Source organism: Hipposideros armiger, unplaced genomic scaffold (genome assembly GCF_001890085.2).
Source record: "Hipposideros armiger isolate ML-2016 unplaced genomic scaffold, ASM189008v1 scaffold_273, whole genome shotgun sequence".
NCBI classification, from domain to species: Eukaryota; Metazoa; Chordata; class Mammalia; order Chiroptera; family Hipposideridae; genus Hipposideros; species Hipposideros armiger.
In genome coordinates, this window is record NW_017731623.1 from 1,606,314 (window position 1) to 1,620,011 (window position 13,698).

Sequence of the window (13,698 nt, forward strand, 5' to 3'; positions counted from 1 at the left end):
AGGAGACATTGGAGGAAGGTGGTCAAAAGGTATAAATGTCCAATTATAAGAAAAATAATTACTCGGGCTGTAATGTATAACATGATGACTGCAGTTAGCAATGCTCTATGATATATAGGAGAGTTAAGACAGTAAATCCTAAGAAACCTCATTACCAGGAGAAATTTTTTTTTCTTTTTTCATTTCTTTTTATTGTGCCTACATGTCATGATGGATGTTTACTAAACTTAGTGTGCTAATCATTTCATAAAATACATGTCAAACCAGTATGCTATACACCTAAAACTCATACAGTATTGTATACCAATTATATCTCAGTAAAACCAGAAGAATGCCATTCACTTTTAGTATTAGTGGGATGCTAGGGAGTGGAGAAGATTATGGCCATCTGCCTAAAAGGGGAGGCTTCATTTGTGTTTCAGCCATTTACTGCCACGTGGTAATATGGACCGTGTGGACCACATCTGAGTTTTCAAGGTAAACCAAGTAGTTTACCCTTGCTTATCAAAAGCTTTCCTCACAGATAGAGCAAGTAACAACTTAACAAGATGGCATAGTGACACACTCAGAGAAAGTCCTCCAGGCTTTAGAAGGACTAGTAGTGACTGGTCTACCATCCACAACCCATCAACTACAGATCAGACACTAACCATCAAAGCGAGTTTATTAGCCTACTTTGTGATACAGTCTGTATCTAAAATAAGAACAAAGGCAGCAACAATGATAGCTAACATGAATGTGTGCTGGGGGTGGGCTAAGTGATTTACATACTGGCTGCTGTTTAATTCGCACGATGGCCCTCCAAGGGAGGTACTATCATATCATTATTTCCATTTTCCAAATTATGAAGCGTAGGCCCAGAGAGTTACTTGCCCCAAGTTGATAGCAAGTGAATTATTCAAGCAGGATTCCAATCCCCTCTGCTACCAATGAGCTGCCAAATGGCAGTGTTCCCCTTTCCTTCACTGTGCTCGTCTAGGTGTAATTCTGTACGTATTTGTTGGATTATTAGATGAGGGTCAGGTTCACAAAAAGCCATGAACTCGGGAGCCAGGATCCTTTGGTGTGGCTCTTCCAGCTCACCCTCTGCCTGACATAGAACAAACGCTCTGTGAGCCATATTATTATTAAGCGTCCAAATGAATAAAAGAACATCTTTAAATGCCTTTTGTGTCAGCTCTCAGACTGTCAGAAGGCAGACGAGTTGGCAGACGAGTTGGCCCATCACCTGAATTAGTAGACTGTTCATTTGCTTTGAAAAGACAAACTATGATTGATAAAAGACTGTTTGGTTTTTCCAAACAAGTCTTCTCAGGGGCAGCACATACGAACTTGGGAGATGGAAAGTTATTTGAGAGCATGTGACCTAAGCAGCTTCCAAATGAAGATCAATAAAAAAAGGAGAAGGGGAAGCCTGGGCATTGAGGATGGTCCATGGGGAAATGGAGTTCCATTCCCACCACACCCGCACCGTTCCTGTGGGCGGAGCTGTCTGTGAGCCACACACCAACAGCCTCTTACGGAAACAGGGAAGGAGGCAAGGTCTGGGTGCGTTCCCCAGGGTGCTCAACCAAACGTGTTCATATTTTGTTCTTCACTTCCAAACGTTTACACTAAAAAATATGAACATAGTGCAGTGTATCATTTAATAATCAGAGTGTGGGTGTATTATGATGTCACCTATAGGATCACAAACAGATGGTCTGAGGAAAGAGAGTGGAGGAAAAGCTTCTTAAATATTTTCTCTTTGCCTAAAACTTTCCCTCACACCTGATTTCAGGGCTACTCTTGGCCTTCCCCAACGCTGCCATGTGAAGATAAAATGAATTTTTAAAAAACCACTCTGGGACTTCAGCACAGCGTGTAGATGCCAAATGGAATTGAATGCAGGACGGCTCTTCAAGTTCCTGCAGACCAAACTGCTGTTTGTTAAGGCAATTTCAGTTCACCCCCTAGGAGAGCAGTGTGTGAGATGTTTCTGGAGGCCAAAGGTGCCCTGCACATCAGGCCTGCGAGCATTTCTGGATTTCAACGTACCTCAATATTTGCTCATGCTGTGTTTCATTGTTAAAGTCTGCTGCAAAAGTTAAGATGAGAATTCTTGTTATTTTTTCCATCCTTCACCTTTACAAGAAGGTAGGGATGGTTTCCCACCAATCAGAAGGCCAGGAGGTTTCCAGAAGGCACAGGAAAAGGCTCCCGCAGTCACAGAACTGTACTCCGTGGGATATTTAAAGTGTAAAAACACAGCAGGAGGGTTTATTTAACAATCAATATCAAATCTAAAACGTTTTGCATAATTTTAAAAGAACAAGAGACAAGCGCATCCTTGACTTGGTAACATTTATTCAATATTCTTGGAAATTAGCAAGAATCAGAAGAAGCACATGTCAATCAAATACAGCCACAAATGTCCTGGATATAAATAAAGATGCACTATAAGAAATACTCACTACTACAGGGACCAAGTACTCTCTTAGATTTACTACCTCTTAGCGACTAACAACTCCAACGTAAAGTTCATTTACTCACAATAAAAATTAAAAAAAAAAAAAACCTTGACTTCTTAAAGAAAATACAGTTTTAATTCAATTTGCCTTGCTTGACCCTTTCATTATATACGCTTTCAAGGCCAAGCTTATCGACTGTTAACAATAATGACAAAAACAAAGTCCGAAGAAGGTTTCGGCAAGGTTCAACAAAACAGTGCAGAAATACGTTACTTACCCATGCACAGAATAAGGCAAAGGCTAATTTCATTCGGGTTAGGAATAATAAATTTAACTAGTTTCTTTTTCACAAAACAAACATTTCAGACTTTTTTTTAAGTCACGGGTATACTGTACTATGCATCATACTCTACATGTGTTTCCTAACTCTACTCAGAAAGCCAGTGCTTGCACATCACACAGAAACTTCTCCTGGATTAGACTTATTTGGTGACAACCACAGAGATCCATCTGGGTGTCGTCATAGTGTCTACCATAAAAAGCCAACACACTATTGGGAGAATACGGTTTAAGAGAGCGGAACGTACATTAAAACATAGTCTATGGATTTCTCAAATTCCGTTTTTAAAATATTTTTTTTCAAACTAAAAGCTGCAGAAAATTAGTTCTTAAATATTCTACTGAAAACTCTTGAGCAGCTAACATTTTCAATTTCTTAAGCTTTTTGTTTTCTTAAAAATATTGAAATGAGTGTAGTATCCCATCTTTTTGAAAAATAATCCAAAAAATGATTACAAATCTTTCGTTTTAATCAGTGTGACCAAGGGTTTGTCATCGGGGCTATAATCCTCATAGGCGATGGGGGTCACGTCATACATCGCAGGCCGAGATTTCTTTCCAAATCTAAAATCACAGGGAGAGAGAACTCTAGTTAGATGTATGTATATTGGATCTCAGGTCCTACAAATAGTGAGAAGAAGTTATATTGAAGAATCAAAAGAAACTATAAAAATATCCCAAGAAATATATTCTCTAGCAAGTACAGAAATTTAAGACTTCCTCATAGTAACACTGAATGAGTATAAATATTAGTCTTTGGTGCAGGAGGCAAGAAATGGATTTCACAAAACAGAGTCCAAATTAATGTTGAAGCGTGTAGGTTAAATCTTGGCAAAGCAGTCGGGCATGACAGCCCCACAACAGGTTTTAAAAGAATGTGTATTGATTTGTCTTGTTCTTCTGAGACGTGTAAGGATTTGGAGAGGCCCGTTTCTTTCACATCCACTCCACAGCCTGAACAGCACAATGGCAGGGTAGTCCTCCCTGGACCGTAGACAGACAGCCTCTCCTGTGGGATTTACAGCAGGGCTCTGAGAGCTCAGTGGTCATCTGAGGTCCCGACACAAGGAGTAGGGTAGAGGGAAGAAATGACTGCAAAGAAGGAGGTGTCTGTCCACAAAATGTGCCAGCTCCCACCGTCCGATCCCACGTATTACTCCCCAACCCCCACGTACACATGTGCCATTGTTTCTTCTCTAAGCACAAAGCCATTGTCCCAACAGATCTGTAGATTTCAAAATCCCCTTGACAAGCAGGACAGAGGAGCCGAAGCCAGGGGTATCAAAATTCAATTTCAGAACTTCCTACCAAACCAGTGCTGAAATGGCAATTATTAAAATAAAGTCAATTCAACTTCTGGGTGGTCTCTTCCATTCAAGACCTCACCGCCCCTAAAAGCTTCTGCAGTACAACAGGATTTAAACAAATCTGCCACACCAACCCCCCACCCCTCCTGCCTTTACAGACAAAATTTAACTATTTCAAGTCCAAAGGGGCCCATTAAAAAAAAAAAACTTTAAAGAAGCTCAAATTTTAAAAAGGTTGGTAGGATGAGTACCCCAGGACATTGGGGGGCTTATCCACCATGGCTTACATCCCCTCGCCCCTCCTTTCCTATTTCTGCCTTTGATGTCTTGGAAAGTCTATCTTCTCATGCAGAGAAATGAGAAATAGACTGAAGTTCGGGAAATGAGAAACGCTGCATTCTTCATATGATCTTTCATTTTTAAACATTCTTCAATCTTGTATTCCTAAAATTCACTCAAGACATACTGGCCTTCAGGAGCGTAAAAGCATGAATCATGCCAGATGGGCACCAGGCAAAATGCAGAGATCAAGCCTTAAAGTGTTCTGCCATCAAGAAACCCACAGCTATTAATACAGTATTTAAAAGCTTTCAGTGAAATCGCATCTAAAACGCGAAGCCTCCCAAAGGTCTGAAGGTCCGGGATGGTGCACGCTTAAATGTGACTCCAGCCTGCAGTCTGTTTAGCTAAACTGAATGAGGCCTACATAACCTGAGACCAGGAAAAGGTGCAACAGGCAAAAGCCAACTGGAACTTAACACTTTCTCCCAACCTTGAAAATTGCAGAGCATGCTTTAAAGGTGCAAATATTTGACAATCTATTTCTCATGAAGTAGCGAGGCACATTGGTAACAATATACCACTAGCAGCATTCATTTAATTAATTTTAATTGTATAAAAAGTTTGAAGCTAGAGGAAACTATAATGTAGACCAAGGGTTAGCACACTACAGCCTGCGAGCCAATTGCAGCCTGCTATTTTTCAAATAAAGTTTTATTGGAACACAGCGGTGTCCGTTTGTGATGCGTCTGCAGCTTTCCCACTACAAAGGCTGAGATGAGTAGTCACAGAGACCCACAGACGATACTGCCCACAAAATGGAATATTTTGAAGCCCTTGATGAAGACAGTAAGAATCACCCGGAGTCCCTCTCTCCAAAGGATTTAGCATAGTGTCTGGCCATGTTAATCATCACAGAATCATTGACAGGAGTCATGGCTGCAATAGTGTCAATGTCACTGGCATCTCAAACAACCTATTTGGTGAGAAGTCTTATATACCTGATTTCACTAGAAAAAATGGAAGATACTGCAACCAGTTATAAGGCAGATCAACGGGTACACATTCCTCTAGTTCAGCGGTTCTCACCCTGTGGGTCGCGACCCCTTTGGGGGTCGAATAACCCTTTCACAGGGGTCACCTAAGACCATCGGAAAACAAAAAGATATTTACATTACGATTCATAACAGTAGCAAAATTACAGTTATAGAGTAGCAACGAAAATAATTTTATGGTTGGGGGTCACCACAACATGAGGAACTGTATTAAGGGGTCGCGGCATGAGGAAGGTTGAGAACCGCTGCTCTAGTTCATATTCCCCTGAAAGTCAACAGCTAAAACAACACCGCAGAGAACGTCAGGTGGATTTGACCTTGAAAAAGGCCCAAATCAGGAGATGCTATTTGAGAAACAGCGACTGTGTCCTTTCAAAGCTGTCCTTTTCTTGTTTGTTTTTTGTTTTCTGTGATCAGGCACTCACAGCTGGTAGAACAGTGAGCAATCAAATGACCTCAGCTCTAGAGCCTGGAGAACTGTGGCTTCACTCACACCGGTCATTTACAAATTCTCTCCAGCCTGAGTATAATAAGCAAAGCACCTACAGAACAGATGACTCTTAGGACAAAGGGTTGGGGGGGCGGGCTCCTCAACCATCACCACCACCTGATTGCTGACATCAGAATCACCAGACACTTCCTCCGTCACTCGTGAATGTCACAGATGACCCACGCAGAGTTGGTCCTACGTGGAGGCTGAGCTGCAGTCACCGTCATCCAATGTCACCTCTAGGCTAGTGGCTGGGAGACAGGCCACGAAATGAACATTAGCTGTAAGCCGCTGCTGACAACTAGGACGAGGGAATATCAATAGGACTATGCTTTTGTCAATGCCTTCCTAGGGTTCCTAAGTAAAGGGAGGAAAAGGGTCAACCAGCTGGAGACCCAGGTAGGCAGGGCCTCTAGAGAGCCATGCTGTAAAACCACAGGTTGTAACTGAATAAGCCTGTAGATGGGAATGTTCCCAGATATTTGGGAAGGCATTGTATTAACTTCAGTGGTTTTACCTTTGGTCCCTGGTGTATGTAAGAGCTTGCTGGTTAGGAATTCTGCAGTAGACATTTTTTGACAAAAATTGGCACCAGATAAGAACCCAGTTTTATAAATGCTTTCAATTTTACCCTTTCCTTCCAAGAGTATTTAACTATCTTCCCAGTAGGCTATATATGTGGGAAATCCAGAAAAATCCACCATAAACTATTCTGAGGCTAAAATAAAATAGTCTTCCTCTCGAATGCCCAAGGATCTTATTTAGCCATCCATCCCTGTGGGGGTGGGCAGAATCTTATTTCTCAGGCCCCAGTACATCCCAGTAGGAAGCCATGAATTCTGCCTCTTCCTGGTGAATTACACCCTTCCACGAAGACTCCAGAGCAACAAAGGAACTTTATTCTCTTCTTTTTACATCCTCTATCTCATATCCAGTGATCTCAGGATCCTGCAAACACTCCTACAGGCTAGTCCCACTTACTACGCTGGTGCCCTGGAATGAATCTACCTCTCGGGCAGATGAAGACATCCTCTGCCAACTGCTAACCAAGATCATCTATTCATTTCAGGCCAAATTTTAGTAAAACCTCAAATTTTAGTTAAGGTCTGCTATGTGTCAGGACCCACTGAAGATGCAGTAATGAGAGTCACTGTCCTTTACCAGCTAGTGGAGGAAAGAGTCACCTAAACAATTAAGATAAGGTTTGCAGGAATGATCTCAGGGCTTCCTGGAACCCTGTGTTGCCAAGGTGCCTCTTAAAGGAAGGAGCCAATGATGAGCGGCCACCCAGGCCCTGACTTGAAGATGGTTGAACCCTCTTTTCCTCTTCCTAGTTGTAGAAATAAGGCTGGCGCAGCTCCCACAGAAAAGTGGCCCTTGCCCCACTGAGGCTCTGTGTCTCCCAATGTCTCTCTTCCATTGGCCAGGGTCTGGATTTTGCTTCCAGTGCAGTGGCAAGATCACTGTAAGTGCTGGTTCTTGGGTGTGGGGATTTCCTTTTGAAGAAAGCAAGCTCTCTGAACCTCTGAGCTTCTATGCCACCCAGGCAGAACTTGGATCTGCTTGTGTCTTGTTCAATATCAAGATATAATGTCCCAACAAAGATGCTGCAGCTAATAGTTTCCTGAGCCCCAGTCTTAAGACACTAACTTTTTGTTATAGCACACCGACTTTCTGAATTGTGTTTCAGCTTATTCTACAATTAAAAGAAAAGATGGCATCCTTTAGCACACAATATCGCCATGTTCTGTTGTAAATGTTCTTTGTCAACAAAATGTTAGATTAGCTAATTTTTTTAATGTTACGATAGATTTAGAGAAGCAAATATAGTGTTCTCTGTTTATACAATCCTTGCATATTTGTAATTTAATGTGATTGTCACAACTGTCAAAAGAGGTAGCGTTTTCCCTTTTTACAGGTGACGGAACTGTGTTTGTGGAAGGTTAAATGAACTGCCTGCAATCCAGAGTTGACAGTGGAGCAGTTGGGCTCAATAAGGAACCTCAGACACCCAAGCACAGGTACCTTCTGCGATACCACACCAACAACTTGTCCTTCCAGGCGTCTTTCCTCCAGAAAAGGACACTGTTTTATATAATCTGAACTCTAACACCAGAATGATAGCTGGTTGTCATTTTTAAGTAAGCCCTTACAACAAATGGAATAATTTATATCCTTGCCTACTGTCTGACAAGCATCATAGCTGAAGACATCCCAAAAAGAAATCATCAAAAAATGTTTCATACACGGTGATTAAGAATCAGACACTTATAGCACAGATAAACATAAATTGAATGAATGAATATCTTCAACGACAACAGAAAGCTAGCAGCCAATTAAAAAGGGATTTGCTTACAAAGCAGCCTAATTATCTCCCACTAACAATATTCAATAGGCTCAACAGTACCTTGAACCTACGTTTTACTCTGTGAAATCCTCTTGGCAGGTGTAGAGTCCTGTTTACAACATAACCCTGGTACCAAGAGTGCGCGTGTGAAAGCAGCCTCTCCCTTCCTCTTCTTCCTGTCCCTGCAGCAGCCCACCCAGGCCACCTGCCTCACCAGCCCACCCACCCCACCTGTCCCACCTGCCCCACCTGGCGTGCCGGATGGAGGCGAGGGCATTGCTGAACTCGCTGTCGATGCTGCGGCAGTTGTAGAACTCCTCATAGGCCGGCCTGGACGAGCCCTGGTACTCGATGCGGCTGATGCGGCAAATCCCCACGATCAGGATGATCAGCATCAGGATGAAGGCGACGCACAGGGCCCCGATGATGATGTACAGGGAGTGCCGGGGCATGTTGCTCAGACTCTCTGCCATGTGCCCAGACTTCCACTGGAGGTCTGCAGGGGGAAACAAGCAGAGAGCTGGAAACGCGCTGCGGCTTTCTGCAGGGGGAGGTCTTTCCTGTCCTTACAGGAAACTTAGGTAACTTAAGTAACGTAAGTAACCTTGGGTAACTTAACATCCAAAGACTGTCTATACTGGGAAGGATGATTCTCTATGGAGAATGCAGATCTGGGGCTAATATCCTTAGTTATAAGGCAGGAACACACCATAGAAAAATGGGTAACAGATATAAAAGGAAGTCACCAAAGAAACACATATATGAAACATAATTAGCATCTTATTTTTAATGCAATTCCTCTATCAGTTCCCAAATATTATTTAAAATTTTTGATAACCATAGTTGACAAAGGTACAGACATGGGGATGGTATAAACTGATACACAACCCTTGTGTGAACTAAATGGTGTATTCTTTAACCCAGAAATTCTAATTTTTTAGAATTTATGCTGAGAAAATGATCCCATTAATGCATAAAGTCCTGTGTTCATGGGTGATCATCTCAGCATCACAATTTTTAAATGTTAAATTCTCAACTATTACACATTTAGGAAAAGGTTCAGAAAATACTCTCTAAAGTTAATAAAATGTTCATATTTTATCACTTTTGCTTTAGTTTTTTTTTCCAGTTTTTTTTGAAAGAAATAAAATGTTACAGATATAGAGTCCCCACTCTCATACTCTCTCTTCATTCCACCAATAGACAACACAATTTATAAAATTGAAAAGGCAGGAAACAACCTAAATATTTGACTCTTAGTTAGATGAAGAGATATTCATCAAACATCAAAAGAATAAAAACAAAAAAGATTACCAAACAGGACCTAGTTGTATAGTATAATCGTATGTGAGCTTAAAATGTCTATCTACACACTGAAAAGCTCAGAAGGACAGAGTGATAATAATGATGAACATTTGTCGTTTTCTTATGATGGACTAAGCTCTTTGAAGACATCTCATGTAATCACGGTAGCCACCAGAAGACATATTGTTCTCTCTCCTCACTTTACAGATGAAGCAGAGAAAAATGATGTGATTTCCTGGGTGAGTCTGTTGAGTGCAAGTCTCAGTTTGAATCCTTAGACTCTGCCTCTCACAGCAACACACTAACAACAGTGATCTCTGGAAGGCAGGATTACAAGTGGTTTTTATTTCCTTCTTTATACTTCTCAAGCTTTTCCAGCTTTTTTTTCTTTAAGAATATAGTCCTTTTACAATAATTGTAAAAATAAGCAATATAATATTTGAAGAAATAATACGGGATTACCTTCCAACATAACTAGTGGAAGGAATGTAGGCCTTGGGATCACACCAGCCTTACTTTCAATCCAGGCTACAATATTTACTTGACCGCCCTTCATGTATAAGATGGAAATAGCAACAAATACCCCATGGGCTTGCTGTAAGCATAAGTTAGAAAACATGTTAAAAAAAAAAAAAAGTAAGCAAGTCACTACTGGGCACGTGGTGGGTGGTCCCCATGGAGGAGCACCTGGGTGGTGGAATTGAAAAGGAGAAGGAGGCTGCTTTCCTCCGGGACACATGCCCTGAGTGAGGATTATCAGGCAGGCATTGCCCTGTGCCCTTCCAAAAAGCACCAACACGTCTACATAGGGAAAAAAAAAATGGAAGGACAGGATGTAATCTCTGTGTCTGGCATAGGTCAAGAGTGTCACACGGGTCCTGTTTACAGACATGCACACAAATGGAATGCTTTGAAACACAACCAGGATTTGAAAGGAAGCTGCAAAAATTAACAAGGGCGAGGTATGGAAAAGAGGGTGCCTTCTCTGCTCGTACCACCAGCACCACCTCCAGGCCATGACTTCCACATTAGAACTCTGGGTGCCTAGAAATGGGATTCAGAGGTGGGTGGGAATGGGCCCGTTTTCCCCTGAAATCCTCAGGACTCTTCCCACTAATGCATTTTAGGTGAGAGTATTTGTGACCTCTTCGGTTGCTATGAAATCTGAGAATCGGCTATTCTTGGCCTTGAAAAGTTAGAATCTGCAGAAGGGCACAGATAAACACCCAAACAAGGACCCAAGAATGCAGACCGTTTCCTAGAAGACTAAGGGAAAAATGGCCTGTGCCCAAGCCTGAATGGTTCTTGGGAGTTAGAGAAGAATTGGAACGAATGAAGTAACTTCTGAGTTCGTGTCCAGATCTTCTGACTCCCGAGTTTTTCACCAAAGCTCTACCCGTGAAGTCTAGCTTTGCCATTCGAGCCAGCCAGCCGGAGCTCACAAAGCCCATGGAGCCATGAGACTGACCATTTGTGCACTCACCGCTCCATCTGAGCCAGCTCACGTGCAGGCAGATGGACCACCATAAATCACTGCGAAGAAATGGCCGCGATGGAAGACAGAAGGTGTTTTGTGAAACGAGAGCGAGGACTCCATCCCCAAACTGGCAGCCATCTCACTTGGCAACATGTGGTGCGCACTGAGAGAGACAACTCATTTTTCTGGCTGAAAGCGAAGTGTGACTCACTTGATTTCCAAGTATTTCAACATTCTCTGAAAAATCCAGTTGTAGGCTGGAGTCCAACACTCGCAGAGTACGCTCTAACAGCCATTTAGCATCAGCACAAAGGCAGTCGGTGCTGTTCCTGCTCTGTCCAATTCAGTGGAGGACTCAGATCCGATTGCCACAGCGGGGCCACATGACTTATGAGACCTTATGGTAGATGACCTCATGCAAATAACTTCTACATCATATGATTGTGTATACACAGGGAGTGCACAACTGCAAGGCCACCACAGTGGAAAAATGACTGTCCTGGGTCATGTGATAGGCACGTTGTCCCAGGAGTGACGATGAGCTGCCAAAATCGCTTGCATTTCTGGCCATCTGCTCCATTTCACAAAACTCTGCATTCCAAGCTGTTTGGACTTTCAGGGTAACTTTCTCGAAATTTCTCCTGAAACCTCTGCTACTACCCACCTCCTCCCACCCCTACCCTTTGCTTTTTCCACCTATGATCATCTAAAACTTCTCTGATAAGTGAACATGGCTGCTTTTCACACCAATCGGGTTAGTTAGTAGCTAGGCTCCAGCTGAAAACATCCAACACTTGGTCTGAGAGGCAGAAAATTTATCTGCACCAGGTGGCTGCAGCTGCCTCCCAGCCCAGGCGCTCTCATCATAAGTCATCGCTCTGCCGCATCCTGGGAGCCCCGCTGCATGAATCATTTACTGTGTTGGCTACAGCGCAGCTCAGGGGAGGATCGTGCACCTGCATGTGCGGGACTGGATGGGATGATCTCATCAGCCCCAGCAGGTGCACAGCCAGCAATGCATCCCACGAATTATTCAGGAAAAATGTCACACTTATGGGTCTGAGGGATCTTTGGGATTTCAATTTAAACTCAATCAATTTCAGGTTTTGTATTTTCCAAAGTGCTTTTGCATTTAATATTTCGACAGGTCCTAAACTATCAATCACCTTGAGCTAGGTGGAGGGACTGGACCCAGAACAGATGCTCAAGGTAAAAGACAGTCAGTGGCCAAGCTGAGAATAAAGTCAGACCCACCAACCATCTCCACCCCATCCAAAAGAGGCATCATTACATCCATAAATTTAATTCTAAAATATATCTCCCATATCTGTTTTTTCATTTACCTAGGTGAATGAAGTTTTCTAGTTAATTTGTCCACCTATTTATTTAAAAAGAGTGTGAAAGTCAATGATTTGGGGTAGAGATGTCACTTAGGTAAGTAATTTTTGAACCGTCTGCTGCCTGGAACAAATGTGAGGAGGGATTTCAAATTTCTTCCTGTTTTCCACAGCTAAAAAGTTAGCTAGACAATCAAAGCAGTCAACACGATTGAGAAAAGGTAACAACTCTTATTAATCTTCAAAGGAGGAAGGAATGGGAAAGGGGATGGAATGAACAGCTCATCTTCCTCATAGGGATTCAGTCACTGATTCAATATTAATTCAGCACCTACTATGTGCCAGGTATTGTGCTGCATGCCTGAGATTAAGAGTGAGGAAAAACAGAGAGAAAAGTGGGTTCATAGAGTCCCCCATCTTTTGAAATATAGAAATCAGGCAAATGATCAAAAAATAAGTGTAGAAATACAAGTGTGCTAAGCCAATGAGGGGCAAGCTCGGGAGAGCTACCAGAGAGTTGAAGGGTAAGCTCCATCTCATGGGGGATTCAGGAGAGCTTTCACGGTGGATTCAGGAGAGCTTTCACGGTGGGAGTCCACAGGGAGCTGGGATCTCAGGGTGAGTGGGTACTAAGCAGGGGTGAGGGGGAGCAGAGGAATCCCCATCTCAGGCAAAGACCTAGGAGGAGGCGGAGAGCAGAGCAAGAGACTAGAAGGGGGACAGCATGGCTGCTTGAAGGAGCGAGGTGAAGAGTGGACAAGTGAGGAAGGGTACCTCCCCATAGGGTCAGAGCAGCCCCCAGGCCCTCCAGGCAATAGCATGGCCTTTGGTCTTTGGTTATTAATGTACTTTAATAGGAGCTCGGCGTGAGAAGGGATGGAAACTGGTGGGATAGAAACTGTGGAGAGAGGAAGGGTCTGAGTGTTCACATTTGTACTTTGAAAAGACGCCTCTGCCACTTGTGACCACATGGACATACCTGGAGGAATAAGTCAGATACAGAAAGACAAATAGTGCATGATGTCACTTATTATGTGTGATCTAAAGAAAAAAAAAGAAAAGCCAACCTCATGGTAAGAGAGAGTAGAATGGTATTTACGAGAGGATGGAGCACTGGGGGAAATGAATAGGTTGGGAAAAAAAAAGGAAAACAGAATGGTGGTTTCCAGGCACTGGAGGAAGGGGGTGTTGGGGGTTACTGCTTAATGGGTACAGAGTTTCAGTTTTGCAAGACATAGGGAGTTCTGGAGATGGATGGTGGTGATGGTTTCACAATGTACTTAATCCCACTGAACTATATGTACACTTAAAA

At 42.8% G+C, this 13,698-nt stretch overlaps 1 protein-coding gene across 1 annotated transcript in view; it reads right to left on the minus strand.

Moving 5' to 3' along the window:
- Positions 1–2,324: 2,324 nt before the first annotated feature.
- DNER (delta/notch like EGF repeat containing) overlaps positions 2,325–13,698 on the minus strand; it is a 293,762-nt gene continuing 282,388 nt past the window's right edge. Inside the window, exons 12-13 of the mRNA XM_019657048.1 lie at positions 8,517–8,763; positions 2,325–3,353 (exon numbers count right to left, since the gene is read on the minus strand). Of these exons, the coding sequence (XP_019512593.1) occupies positions 3,242–3,353; positions 8,517–8,763 (359 nt within the window). The 3' untranslated portion in view covers positions 2,325–3,241. The remainder of the gene's footprint in view (positions 3,354–8,516; positions 8,764–13,698) is intronic.